The sequence below is a fragment of the Fundulus heteroclitus genome, chromosome 19, assembly GCF_011125445.2.
Source record: "Fundulus heteroclitus isolate FHET01 chromosome 19, MU-UCD_Fhet_4.1, whole genome shotgun sequence".
Taxonomy (NCBI): domain Eukaryota; kingdom Metazoa; phylum Chordata; class Actinopteri; order Cyprinodontiformes; family Fundulidae; genus Fundulus; species Fundulus heteroclitus.
The window spans coordinates 14,456,126-14,471,108 of record NC_046379.1 but is presented as its reverse complement, the minus strand read 5'-3'; the positions used below and the strand labels follow the sequence as shown (position 1 = coordinate 14,471,108).

The window sequence follows — 14,983 nt, the reverse complement described above, 5'->3', positions numbered from 1 at the left end:
GTTTTTAAACAAGCAACTTGGGTTGTGCTTACTTTCTACTTTATTTGTAAAAACTCCTCAACTTTTCCAGGATATGGATCTGGATGAGGGCCCTGAGGGAATGGAGGAGGAGATCTTTGAGGCAGAAGAGAAGAAGACCCTAAGCACGCGTTCCCAGACACGTTCTAGGTCACGCTCTAGGTTAGTCAGTTGTGTTGTTCTGCCTTGCTGTACATGTTCTTGGTTTGTTTTGTTTGTTTTTGGCCTTGTTCAAAGGCTTTTTCCTGTAACTTTTTCAGAAGGCATCATCTTGAGAAATCCAACCACCTAAAGCAGGGGTCTGCACCCTGTGGCTCCGGAGCCGCATGTTGCTCCTCAGGCTCTTTGCAGTTTGTAAATAAATTTGGCCCAAAATTACATGGAATTGAACAGTGTTTTAGATAGAAAGGTAAAATAATAGCTTAAGTTGTATGATATTTTTCCTTACAAAACATCCATTAATAAATATAAAATAAATAATTATATCTGAATTTCTAGAAAGCTGGAAGACGACAACATTTTAGATTTATATTTAGACAATTGTCTGTTTACTCTCAAAATTTTGCTCCTTGATCAGTATTATTTTAAGATACTAACTAATAAAATTATTTTACGATACTTTTAAGATACTAACTAATAAAATACACACTTATTCAAATATCAAGAGGATCATTTCACTGTTAATCTAAATTCGTTTAGATGCCAAAACAGGGAAATAAGCCTTTTTACACACTGCCTAATCAGAAGCCAGCTGCAGTATTGTTGTGATTTGTTGAAAAGGAACAACTCAACTAGATGAATGAGTTATACTCAAATGAAAAAAAATATATAATTGAGTCTGTCATTTTTAAATGCAAATACTGTTAAAACCCTCCATGCAATTTCTGTCACAACTTTCACAAACCGAATGACACAAACAGTACACAGAATATTTTATTTACATGCGTTTTTTTTTTTTTTTTGTATGAATATGGGAGGTTTCATTTAATAAAATATTTTCATTCTGTTTTTGTAAATGTTTCATGTCATTTGCTCTACAGAATAAAAAAGAAAAGAATAGAAATAAAGGTTTGTTAAACATTAAGCAACTTTTATTTGGTAGGAATTTCTTACATGTTCATCTTTTGTAGCAAAAATTTGTGAAAACTGGTTTAGATGCAGAAAATCAGTTGTCGCTTCATGGGTTTTATTATAAAGATTGCAAAAACATTCTTTTCCGCAAGATAACTTTCTAATATTTTTGTTTCGTTTTGTCCTAGATCTCCCAAACGAAGAAGGTCCAGGTCCCGCTCCGGCTCACGGAAACGGAAACACCGTAAGCGCTCCCGTTCCCGCTCCAGAGATCGCAAGAGGAAGTCGTCGCGGTCTTACTCCAGTGAAAGACGGGCCCGGGAACGAGAGAAGGAGCGGCAGAAGAAAGGATTACCACCCATACGATCCAAGACTCTTAGTGGTAAATATAAGCAACATTTGGTTGCTGCTGAACTCTATAATTGTATTTTTTGCACACAGTGTTGTTAATTTATTTATTTTTTACTTTTTTGTACCTAGTTTGCAGCACGACACTGTGGGTGGGCCAGGTGGACAAAAAGGCCACTCAGCAAGACCTCACCAATCTGTTTGAAGAGTTTGGTCAGATTGAGTCCATCAATGTAAGTAGACCTCTGCCCTGGTCGGCCCTCTCATATAATTGGGGTCAGTCGGTTCTTTCATGGCTGAACATTTTCCAGTAAAACGGTTCTTAATGGTCTAACACTGCTCTGTGTTTAAATACAGTGATTGTTTCTTCCTATTTGCTTGTTTTGCCTGTGACACAAGTCTGCCCGTATTCTATGGTGTGGTTACTTGTTTATGTTTTAACTCCCCCTCATATTTACAGGGTCTTGGATATTACATTTAATATATCCTCATTTTAGGCCTTAAAAAGTTGTAAAGGGCTTCAGATTTTTCTTTAGGCCCTAAAATACATTTACCGTATTTTATGGACTATAAATCGCACTTTTTGTTCCATAGTTTGGCCGATCCTACGACTTATATTCAGGTGCAACTTATATATCACATTTAAATGGTGATTCATATTAACCAGTATTAACCAAGGAGTAAAGATTACATCTATAGACACAAGAGTATTTGCTTGGCTTGTGAAACTATCCTGTTCCTGGACCACTTAAAAATTAATTGAAGTTAATTAAGTTGGAGACAACAAAGATTGAACACATATTTGTATAATGTTTTGCTGTTTCAGTATGCATTCACGCAACAGAGCATTGCATGGTGCAACTAGGAGAGCCCAGACCGCAACAGAACTCTGTTATTGGGCTGTCCATTAAGCTAATAACAGCTAGCGCTAGCTTACACGTCTGTTGTCCGGGAGGGTTACAACTTCGCCGATGCACGTGAGCTTTATGTGATCTAAAACATCCGTGTCGTACTGTTAGCTTAGCCCGTAGCACCGCTATGCTCACGGTCTAATTTAGGGGTAATTATAACAACTTTCAGCGTAACGGCCGCTACGCTGAAATGCGTTGGACAACACCTTACTGGTTAGAGTTGCTAATTTACCCCATTCATCCTCCCTGGTATGTTCCGTATTATTCAGCTGGTTGTGGATTCAGGTGTGTAATTGAAAGTTGGTTTACCAGATTAAATGTCAGTTTTTATTCTTGGATTGTGTGAAATAAATGTCTAAATAAATGCGTATTGTCCTGTGCGACTTATATACGCTTTATCCCTCTTTGTCACACGTTTTTTGAATGATGCGATTCATATTCCCGAGCGACTCAATTGTCCAAAAAATACGGTAGTCACAATATAAAATTGTCCATCCATCCATCCAGTGCTCCTAATATGAGCTTTTTATTTAATTTTATTATTTCATCTATTTTACTTTCTCCAGAAAGGCAGATTGAATTATTAGGTTTGTTGTATCAGAGATTATTTTACAATTTGACAGAACTACAAAGCCCAGACATTCACACCCCTCTGCCACTTAAACTGCCTTTGTTTAGGGAACTAAACTTAGATTGTTTCCTTACTTAATGCTCCATGTAAATTATTTAGTAATTGAAAGTCTTACATTTTTGTCACTTAAACTTACGTGACCTGTTTTGTGTCTCCAGATGATCCCTCCTAGAGGCTGTGCCTACATCTGTATGGTCCACAGACAGGATGCATACCGCGCCCTTCAGAAACTCAGCACTGGCTCCTTTAAGATCGGCTCCAAGATCATCAAGGTTCTTTTGCCTTTATAATTCGATTTCCTGTATCTTCAATCCCTTTAATGTTTTCTGTAATTTAATCTCAGCATTGACCTCTAGTGGTGAGAGCATGCCTTTATATTGCTGCATCCTTTTATGCTGGAAGAAAATGGTTTGCTAAAGGTTGTTTTGACCTTGTTGCGTCCTTGTCCTTCAGATTGCGTGGGCTCTGAACAAAGGCGTAAAGCAAGAGTACAAGCAGTTTTGGGATGCAGACCTGGGCGTCACCTACATCCCATGGGAGAAGGTCAAGATGGATGATCTGCATGGTTTTGCTGAAGGGGGAATTATTGATCAAGAAACCATCAACGATGGTAAAAACACACATATGAATTGATAGAAACACTAGATGTGTTGATTCGGTAGCAGTGCTCATTCAGGTGGAGGTCACATAGTTAAAGCAACTACCCTAACAGGAAATATCTAGAGTTTTACTTCATATCCTGGTCCTCCTGTTCTGTTATTGCAAGTGTTTCTCAGAACGCATAGTGCTGCCTAAATGACTTTAAGTACTTGAGTATTAACCGATAATTTGTTTCTGTCTGACTGCAGAGTGGGAAACAACCAAGATCTCCGAACCAGCCAAGGAAGTTACAAGTCAGGTGGTTAGCACTGAGCCCACAGTGGTGTCTAATACCCAAACGGAGACCTACAACCAGCAGGTTACCATGATGCCTGTACAGGTACTGAAGAGCTTTGGTTGCAGTCTGTGGATGTTGGTACTGTGCAAGGCCAGCTTACCAGGATTATTCATGAGCAGCAACGTTATAACCATTTAATGTATTTTAGTTGAGATTTTATGTAATATACCAAAATCCTATTTCGCAAATAGAAATCTGGGTCTGCATATATATATTCAGCCTCCTTTTAATCTTATATCCCCAAATAAAATCTGCAGCAACCATTTCAGAGGTCATGATTGGTAGATGGAATCGGTCTGGGTGTGAAACTGATCTCTGGAGGCCGCAGAGGTTTGTTAGAGAGCATTCGTGAACAAACACGATCACGATGACCAAGGAACACAGCAGACAGGTCAGGTTAAGATGTGGAGAAGTTTTTAAAGCAAGAGTTAGTTTATAAAACAATAACTTAATATGTTGATGTATAACAGCACCCTTCTGCCAATCATCGGGAAATGGAAATAAGATGGAACAGCTGGAAACCTTTGAAGATTTGGCCCCTCCGTTTAAACTGACTGAGCTGGGCAGAGGAGAGGATTCATCATAGAAGCAACCAAGAGGCTTTATGATGAGAAAATCCTGACAGGGTCTTTATTATTCATGCTCAATCTGACCGTTGTAGAAGAGTGGAAAGAAGAAAGCCATCAAACGTCCCGTTTGAAGTACACAGCAGACATGCATATGAAGATGCTCTAGTTAGAAAATACCACATTTTCTACTTTTTTCCCTTTCTACAAAATACCATGTGTTGAGGAAACCTAACACTGTACATCGCTTTGAACACGCAGTGAAATATGGTGGTGGCAGCTTCTGGATGGAGTTGAACTGCAGGCAAAACTGGAGGAAAAACAATTGGAAGATGCAGGAAACATGAGAACAGGCCAGGGATTCTCAGTCCAGCAGGACAGGCCATAAACACCCAGATAGGGATATCATAGAATGATATAGACCTTGTGCACACTACAACAATACATTAAAAACTGCAGTTTTTCTAATTCTGTTACTACATCTATGTGACGATGTTTTAATTGTGATCTCCATGCACTAGACACTACTAGAGAGAAGGGTGTAAATTCCCTGCTGTGCCACTAGAAGGCAGCATGTTATTTGAAACTTAACAACGTACATTTGTGCAAACCCTCCCTGATTAATTTCTACTGGTTGTAGAGTCATACAACACGTATATCAGGGCTTCTGCATGCATGCAGATTCAGTTTTTCCCTTGTCTAGAAGACAGCTGAGACCTGGATGTTTTTCAAAGCCTTATGTTTTATACACAGTCTTATGTTTTAAACAGTCGAAATGCAATAAAAGTTTTACCTAAATTTTTTGTGTCTTAGATCAAAGCATGTTTTTGTGTAAGAGTCCAGAGCTAAATTAATTTAGCAAACCGCGGTAAGACTTGAAAAGTACTTTTCAGCTCATCCAGTCTTCATCCAATCTGACTGAGCATGTGCTGTTCTGCTTAGAAGAATTAGTAGATTTAAGCCTCTGGATGTGCAAAGCTGCTAGAGGAACCAAACCACACAAAAAAATGTGCAGGTGTAATTACAGTGAAAGTGTTTCTGAAGTTATGTGCTACTTAGAGTTGGCCTATCACAAAAAAAAATCCCATAAAAATTAGTGTTGCACCGATACCAGTATCGGCCGAGGCTCCGATCCAGCACTAAAATGGTGGTATCGGTATCGGGGAGTACCAACAAATAGAGCACCGATACCATTTTGATGTTTGTATGTCACTTGAACGCAGCCTTCTCTCTCCTGACACTCACTAGTTCTACTGCATTCACTTTGTATTAGTCTTTTTCCTGCTTTACAAAGGTAGCAGCTTGACAAAGCCATGATGGCAATTATTTTACATCCAAGTAGTATGCAGTTCTTCAAATATACACACATACATTAATTTTAAACAGATGGTATCAGTATGGTATCGGCCAATACTGCACAGCCAGGTATCGGGTATCGGTATTGGGGCCAAAAATGGCATCGGCGCAACACTAATAAAAATTCATCATTGTTTGTGGATGTAATGTGAGAAAATGTTAAAAAGTTCAAACAGTATAAATACTTTTTTTCTGTATAGTCTGACTTATCCTTTTGCTTTACTTTTTTTCCCCTCTCATACATTGTTAATTTTATGTGTCAAACATGTGTTTTCTGTGAAATCTTCTGTTAAGTAACTGATTTTAATCTTTCATTTAGCTACCAGTAGCCCAGGCAGTTCCTGCTGCCATAAGTTTGGTGCCGCCTACGTTTCCTGTCACAATGGGCATACCTCCACCAGGCTACGGACCACCGCCGCCATTTTTAAGACCTGGCTTCAATGCATCTCAGCCCCCACCAGGTAATCAACTCGAGCAGAGATATAAAATCTGACGTGCACAAAGCCACAAGCTCACGCTGATCTGTTTCATTTATTTTTATTTTTTTGCTTGTTCTAGGATATATGCAGGCACCACATACCGCGGGAATAGCCTCCGTAACTACATGTGAGTTGTTTTGTTTTGCTTACTTTGTTTCTTATCTATATGTAATGAGTTTTGGTGTCCTTTTACAGTTAAAAATGATTTTTGTTTTTGGTGAATGTTGATCACATGTAGCTCTAGTGCAGCCTTCAGTGGCCTCCAACCAAGATGCAGTGATGCCTCCAACCAGCACCATCCCCGGCAGCTTCCTGCCCTCGGCCATGCCGGGCGCGGGTGTTTTTAACCCGGTTGGAGTCCAACCTCAGCAAACCAACAGTGAGAAGTCTGCAGAGGGCATGGATGCTGCAGCAGAGCTCACACTACAAGGTCAGAAACTAGCACCCCGGATTTTCTCATTAGAATTTTTTTTTCTTTTTATGGAAACATGAACGTTTATTTTTTGTAGATTGTTGCAGAGATACCCTGATCAGAGGTCACAACCAGCCAGTTTTTATATGATTTGATTGAATGCTAAAAATCAGATTTAATTAAAACAGGTTTCCCGCAGATCCTTAAAAAGTCTTAAAAGGCATTGAATTCTGTAATATAAAACTAAGGCCTTAATTGGCATTAAAATGTCTTAAATCAATCTTTCTTAGGTCTTAAAATTGTTACCAGGTCATAAATAGGATTATATTTTTGTAATCCTTACCAAACAGTAAAATAATTGACACAATTATAATTTTTTTTTTAAATTTACCAAACGTCTCAATGTAACCATTATTGGTTCTGTCCCGATAGCGGAACCAATAAAAACTGTTGCGGCCGGACCATAGCTGCGAAAAAGAGTTGGCACTGGTTATGTTGTGGTTTTTAAAACTGATTTAGTTTATTTTAGTAGGGAACAAAACAAAGTTTGTGAATTCAGTTCAGTAGTTGTTAAAAATATATCTGTAATTTGTGTGTTCTTAGCTTTCTTCCTATATGGAATGTTTTTTCAAAATTTTAAACATGTCTACTGGGCCAGAAAGTAATGGTTTATGTTTATGTCGCAACCTGGTTCATCTTGTTTATCGTGAAGTTGGTCTTGATTTTTTTTTTTATTTCAAGTGGCATTAAAAAGTCTTGAATTTAACTTGCCTTATGCTGTAGGAACTTTGTAAAAGCACCAAAACATTTTCGGTCAGGAAACGCATCATCCAAATGCATGCGCTTTGATATATGCATATTTCTGGGTTAAATTTATGCTTTGCTGTATAAATATGCAAAGGAAACATTAGCAGGTCAGACCTGAAAGAAAAACAAAAAAGTCGCTGTCAGCCAGAAAAGGTCTGGCTTCAGTCTCTGAAGACTTAACATTTCTGTCTGTAATGTGTTTTGCTCGCAGGCATGCAGAATGCAGTCCGCAGTGGGATGGGTCTCCTTGGAATGCATCCCCCAGCTTCCCTACCCCATCCTCTGCATCAGGCAGGCTTGAACGCACCAAGAATGCCCGGCTTGTTGCCCCTCGATGTACGACCCAACCTCCTTCAACCGGGGGCGGCCGCCCGCTTCCCGCTCCTCATGCAGCAGGGTCCTCCTCGGCAAGCAGGCGGTCTCCTTGACAATTCCCTTCATGCCCGTCCCAGGGCTCCCTTCCCTCAGATGGACCCGTTCACCAGACCCCCCAACCTCTCCAATGAAAGTGTCTCCAAAACAGAAGATGAGTCCTCTGGTGCTGATGAGGGCAAAGATCAGGACTACCGCTTCCCCCCTATGGAGAAGCCAAGCGTAGGCCTCCTGCCGACCCCTCCACCAGAGCACAGGGAGCCTCTAGGAGGTGGTGGGGGGGTTCCAGGAGGAGGGAGACCTCCGTTGCTCCAGACCCCTGGAACTCAACCACAGAGGTCCAGCTTAGCGGGCCGTTTGCAGGCTCTGGCAGGATTCAGTCCCGATAACCGCTGGAACCAGGGTAAAGGGGACTTTGATGAGCGAGACGGCATGCGAGGAGGACCACCGCCCCCAGGTGGTCCCAAAGGCTTTCAGGACGAGCGTCCCCCGCCGGGGCAGAACTTCCCCAATCGCTTTGATAACCGACCTGGTGTTACAGGTGGGCCAACAGGGGGACCTGTCGGGGGCCCGCACCCCTGGAACCGCGGAGGTGGACCCACGCCTCCTTTCAATAGTGAACATCATAAAGACCTGGATGACCGAAGACGTCCGTGGGAGAGACAGAGAGACCGAGACGAACGAGATTTTGACTTCAGGAGAGACGTGAACGGCAACCGGCCAAACCGCGAGCGAGAGCGGGAACGGGAGCGCGACAGGGAGCGGGAACGAGGCCGAGAACGCCCCAGGGAGTCCGAACGCGACAGAGAGCACGACAAGGAGAAGGAGCGTGGCGGCTGGACGCCTCTCCTGCCGCTCACCACGCCACTCCTTCCTACTCCTCCCCTCAATCCCAACAGGGCGCTTAATCAAGGGAAACTCCTCGCTCCTCTTAAACTAAACCCCCTGGTTCCAACACATTTCCAGTCCTCCCGCTTTGCTCAAGGTCAGGCCAAAGCGCCTCTCCTGAGTCAGCCGCCCCCTCAGGCTCAGCTTAGGTACCCTCCTCCATCACTGAACCCGCCGCCCGTTTCTGAGACCCAGGGGGAAGCCCGGGTTCCCGCTGAAACGCCTCAGGCAAAGTCTCCCCCCTCTGCCGAGTCGCCCCACCGGTCATCCGACGGCAAGACTCCAAGCACGTTAACCGAACCCCCCGCTCAGTCTGAGCCGCCACAGTCAGAGAGCCCTCCACAGATGCAGTCCCCCCCGCCCGTCGCCCAGGCACCCACAGAGACCACTGCTTCCCCAGACACTAAGCGGCCCAGCCACGACTCACCTCTGGGCTTCTCACAGGCCGGCAGCCCCCAAAACGATCGGCCTCGCTCTACGGAGAAGCAGGAAGAGCCGCAGAAGGACGAGAACGGGGGACCAGAGAGGGCCCCCACACCCGAACCCCAGTGGGTAAATGGACCAGGTCAGGACAGTGTCAGCACGGCTGAGCCCACGCCAGAGGCCTCCCCTGAAGCCGAGCCCAACCCAGGCCCTGCCTGCGGTTCTCCGCAGCCTCAAAGTGAAGCCGAGCCACGGCAGGAGCGACTGTCGTCTCCTAAGGACCTAAACAATGAACAGAGTGAGCCCCAGGAGGACGCTCCGAGTCAGCCAGTGGTAGACACTGTCACAGACACTGAGGGGACATAATCATCACTCAGTAGGTAAAAGATCATTTTGTAAAGTTGTCTCTTCTTCTCTGTACTCATGTCAGCAAACTACCACCACAGCACGGGACATGACGAATACTGACTCACACCAGTTGTTGTCTGATACGCAACGACAAAAGATTTTATCCCTGACAAATACCAGTGTACTTACATAGATGGCTTATCAGGTGATTTACGGATAGATTTTCTTTGTATTTTATTTCCTTATTCCCTTTTTTTTTTTTTTTTTCAGTTGTAAAACCACGCCACCCTTCTTAATTAATATAAGCTCGGTAAGTTTTATTCAATTGCCTGCCAAGATGTTTCAATTGTATATGGGGAAATTTAGCTTTGACCTTCCTATGGAAGACGGTGGGAAATCCTGGTTGTTCAACAAATGGATTGACTGCAGAATATGAGATACTTGAAAACAGCAGCTGCTCGCCCGGTCTGTCTCCTCCTCCTGTTAAAGCGATGCTGCAAAGTTTTACAACTAATGCTTTTATGTTGTTTCATGAACATTTCTGTGTCTAAGCAGAATTAATATAACCTGACTCTCGCCAGATGGATTTCGTTCGGCAGAGCTCCACATATCTGTCTGGGGATCGCTCCATTGGGATGCATTTCACGAGGGGCCTTATCAGAACTGCATTTGTCCGCCATTTTTACTGATGTGCTATTTCAACCACCCACATTGAAACCGAAAACATCGTTTCCACTAACAAAAGCCTTCAAAGCTGCTCTCTGGTGTTCTTTTAAAGAACTAATATTTGGTAAATTGGACAACACTGATGAAATGGCAGCATCAATGTAACCGCTTGCTTCCTGCGAGCCACCATCTGAATTCAGTCGCTTCTCTGATGCATAACACTTACAAAAATCCCGCCCGGCCATCCTGATTGGCTCACGCATTTTATGTGGTATTGAAATCCCTCCCAATGGCAGCGACTCCAGATGGATGTGCGGAGTCGTGTGGAGCTCGGCAGAACTACATCCGTCTGGCGAGAGTCAAGTTAAGACTAATTGCCTTCATAAAATCACAGCGTAAACAGCTGCTTTTATTTGAGGAAAGAAAATCTGATTTTTACTTTGCATTTTCAGAAGTCTGTTTTTCCTCCCAAATTTGACAACAGTCTGTAATTTGTTTCTAATAATCCAATGACTTAAAAGAAGTACATATATATAAAAAATAAATAAATCACGTACTAGTGGGGAGGAAAAAGAAAATAAACGGAGCGATGTTCTGATGTCGGGCTGCATATTGTTTTAGTTTGAAATAAATCTGCTCTTTCTGTTCAAAACACATGCTTTAGAACTGTTTTCTGACCCAGGACCAGTGGAAAAATAAGACTGCTTTGCTTTTCAGACTCGTACACACTGTGTGCTGTGACTTCAGTCGATTTGACGATCTCAAGTTGCTGCTATACCATCCATCCACAGAGCGCTTTGTTGGATGCAACCGTGGGACTTTTAGATATTTAGCTTCTGATGACTTCAGCCTGTATGTTTGCCTAAGCTTTTCGCTGGGTGACTGTTGATTATGGCTCTGTGCCTTTCTTTGAATGGATTTGTCGTTCACGATGCTACCCGACACCTCTGTGTGACGCACGCCAGACTGTGCGTGCGAGTGTGTTTCAGAGGGCTCTCTGAGAAAGAAGGCCGCCAGCACAGAACTGACTTACCTGCCGATTTGAATGGTAGCTGCACAGATTGTACAGCACTTGCCTGTGCATGCAGGCCTCCTGTAGCCATGTTTTAACCCTCCTGTCTCTCTTCATTTCATACTTGTAGTGGGTTTTCTGTTGACACATACTACCAGAAATCTATAGTCTGCTGTTCCTCTCAGACCAAATGTCTACTGCAGGAGTTGTGATGTTAAATAAAAACTGAAGGTGAATCAGATTTGTTAATCCTGGTATTGTCATATCTTCCAGTTAAAGCTGATCGGACGAAACATTTCACGCACAACACTCGATGTAAAGTATAGAGCAATTAAAAACTATAAAAGGAAGTAGTCGTAAGCCTCCAAAATCTAATTTGATTGCTTAAACTAAAGATCCGTCAGAAAAAAGTAATTCATATCGGCTTTTTCTATTCATTTTTTGCTTTTGTTAAAAAAAAATAAAGACAAAAAACATCAAAGAAGTTCAATGAGACGTCTTGTATTGAAAACCAAACAGCAAAGTGCATCCTGCCTTTAGAATAATGCATTGCCAAAGCACAATAGGCATGGCCACGTTACTGGGATCAAGATATACCGAAGTTTTAAAACGGCAGAACAATTTCCGTAATAACGGTCTAAAGTCCCAGTGATTGGATGCCAGAGAAAATGGTGGACTGTTCTCACAGCTCTACATAGCCTGGACCTGTCCTGAAGAGACGGCGCCCTGCATGTTGTGGGTGTGTCCCGTCTTTAATCCCAGCCCAGTTAGCACCTCTGGGTGCTCCAGACGGGTCGCAGTGACCCGATCATTTGACCCGGGCTACATCTGAAACATGCAGGATAACCGCTCTTGACCGAAGTTGGCCACCCTTTGGCGTAGAGTAACACACTGCGGCCCCTCCCCCACCTGCTGCTGCACACTGCCCGTGAGGTGGCTGATAGAAGACCCCTGCGCCTTTCTTTCTGTCACAAGTGAGGAAAATCTGGCTGTTTGGAAATATTTCAAGTTGAGAAAAAAAAAACATTTATGATGTGGAAACTGGAGGAGCGCCACTAATCACTACTACAAATGTTACTAAACGATAGAGGTTCAAAAAGAACTAGCATTTTAAACAGTTTAAAGCCGTTTTAGTGGAATACCAAAGAAAATTCACTGGTAACTAAGATTTTTCACTCTTAGTAGCAGAAACGTTCCATGTTACCCCCTTTAACTGTTTCGGCACACGACCCAAGGTTGCTACACAGTTTTGAAGTCTGGATAAGCATGGGTAATTCGAGCATGGAATAAAGTTCAAGTTTTAAGCCTTTATTTTCTATTCCATCTTCCAAAAGTAAAAAAAAAAGTTTTTAGAAACAGGTGTTACTTATTTTTGCATCTCTGTGATGCCCTTCCTCTTTCATTTGCCTGATAAAAACTCCATCAGAAAGTAAGGTGTATAGAATCTGTTTATTGGCATGATAATCCAGTACAAATGCTCCAAACTACTAACGTTACTAAACATCAGAAAGTAAGGAGTATGGAATCTGTTCATTGGCAGGATAATCCAGTACAGATGCTGTAAACCCGAGTCTTACTTGGTTTTGAAATAAAACCTAATGAGGAAAAAAAAAAAAAAGGAAAATAACCTTTTACCAGATTGACGAGTCAAAATCCATATTCAGCATCAGGTTTCATCATTTCTCCAAATTGGATTGGAGAAAAGTGAAATCTTGACACATAAAATGTGTAGAAACCCTGATCAAGGCTCACTCCTGCAGATTTCTGTTTGCAAGAAAAATTAAAAAAGCGTCTGTCTCTAGTCACAGTGCAGACACAAATAGAAGCCCTGCCCTGTACCAATATTACAGTAGTGCTTTACAGCAGTCTTACTGCGGAATCAAGAACAGATTACAATTAAACTGCTAACATAAGTTTGTTAGAATCCCAGCGTTACACTCAAAAATGTTAGAACTTTAAGAAAAAAAGAAGTAAATCTGAACAATAAGCATGTTTACTGAAAAAACGAGAAATTAGGTGTCCATACAACACTTTCCCCACCTCATCCATAAAAACACCTGAATTATTTGAATATAACTATTTTAGATGACACCGACTACAAATTTCTTTCGTTGAGAAAAAACAACATTTATGATGTGGAAACTGGAGGAGCGCCACTAATCACTACTACTAACGTTACTAAACATCAGAAAGTAAGGAGTATAGAATCTGTTTATTGGCAGGATAATCCAGTACAGATGCCGTAAACCCGAGTCTTACTTGGTTTTGAAATAAAACCTAATGAGGAAAAAAAAAAAGGAAAATAACCTTTCACCAGATTGACGAGTCAAAATCCATATTCAGCACAAGGTTTCATCATTTCTCCAAATAGGATTGGAGAAAAGTGAAATCTTGACACATAAAATGTGTAGGAACCCTGATCACGGCTCACTCCTGCAGATTTCTGTTTGCAAGACAAATTAGAAAAGCATCTGTCTCTAAATAAAGTCACAGCGCAGACACAAAAAGGAGCCCTGCCTTGTACCGTTATTACGGTAATTCTTTACAGCAGTTTTACTGCAGAATCAAGAACAGATTACAATTAAACAGCATAAGTTTGTTAGAATCCCAGCGTTACACTCAAAAATGTTAGAACTTTAAAAAAAAAGAAGTAATTCTGAACAATAAACACTTTCCCCAACTCATCCGTAAAAACACAGACACCGACTACACATTTCTTTCTGTGAATAATCTAGAACTTAATTCTTTTTTATTTTCCCAATATCTAAAAGACACTAAATCATTGTCATGAATACGAAATAGGTGACTGATTTTAGAAAGACAACACACACTATTCTCACTCACCTGTCCGACAAAATCAAAAACAATGTTACCAGTTTTCTAATGATGTATATTTTAAAAGCTTCAAGGTTACATGGCTAGATTACCTTTTAGATTTTTGCGCCAATAGTATCAAACCAATGTATCTTTACTCAAGGGTATCATATTGATGTCAAATCCATAACGAAGAGCAGCTAATAGATACAGTATTCTGAGAAATAAGCACTGTAGAATCCTATTTAATAGTTCTGGTGAAGTGTGTGTTTGAAAACCAAAAACTAAATGCTAAACATAACATACCTAGAGATCTTTTTTTTTTTAATCTTAGCATTATAAATAATCTAGTTTTCTATATTTAAATAAAAGCAGTCATATATTTTCATACATTCTTTTAATGTGGAAAGAGCGAAGCCCGCACACCTGATCTTCACAGCACTTATCATTTTGATCCCTTTTGGATCTTCGTCTGATCAAACATGAACAGCAATGAGGCACATCCATGGAGCGATGTGCTCCACAGAGACGATATGTTTCCGGTCCGCAGATGCTGAACTTGGCACCGATCACCAGAAAACATCCCAGCACAACAACAAAAACTACAACTGCAAAACACGTACAAGTGTGGCTCTCTGAAATACAAACCTGAATACACGTAAACCAGAAGATGGAGAAAACACTCGAGATGGAGAAAGTCAAGACGAATTTAGCAGCTAAATTAGGAAGATTCTGTAAGGATCCACCATCCACACAATCTATGATCGAAATCAAGAATATTATACAAAACTCTTAAGTAATATGTATCAGGAATAAGGAAGGGGGTACGTATGTCCCACTTCTACCCAGATGTAATTTCTAAATGTTTTTACGCATTAAATCATAAAAACTCAAAACGTATAAATAAAACCTTACCAAACTTGT

General features: G+C 41.5%; 1 protein-coding gene across 3 annotated transcripts in view; it reads left to right on the top strand.

Annotated features, from left to right (window-relative positions):
• Positions 1-11,494, top strand: part of scaf8 (SR-related CTD-associated factor 8) — a 40,491-nt gene extending 28,997 nt beyond the window's left edge. The window contains exons 11-21 of one of the 3 annotated variants that reach the window (XR_002428134.2): positions 71-180; positions 1,278-1,471; positions 1,570-1,670; positions 3,138-3,251; positions 3,433-3,589; positions 3,828-3,958; positions 6,158-6,299; positions 6,397-6,444; positions 6,556-6,747; positions 7,748-9,877; positions 10,951-11,494. Coding sequence is in view for 2 of the 3 variants with exons in the window: in XM_012862043.3 (XP_012717497.2) it covers positions 71-180; positions 1,278-1,471; positions 1,570-1,670; positions 3,138-3,251; positions 3,433-3,589; positions 3,828-3,958; positions 6,158-6,299; positions 6,397-6,444; positions 6,556-6,747; positions 7,748-9,585 (3,027 nt within the window). In the remaining variant the exon portion in view is untranslated. Of the gene's footprint in view, positions 1-70; positions 181-1,277; positions 1,472-1,569; positions 1,671-3,137; positions 3,252-3,432; positions 3,590-3,827; positions 3,959-6,157; positions 6,300-6,396; positions 6,445-6,555; positions 6,748-7,747 lie in introns of all 3 variants that reach the window. The other 2 variants (XM_012862043.3, XM_021316168.2) reach the window with 2 other exon arrangements.
• Positions 11,495-14,983: the final 3,489 nt, after the last annotated feature.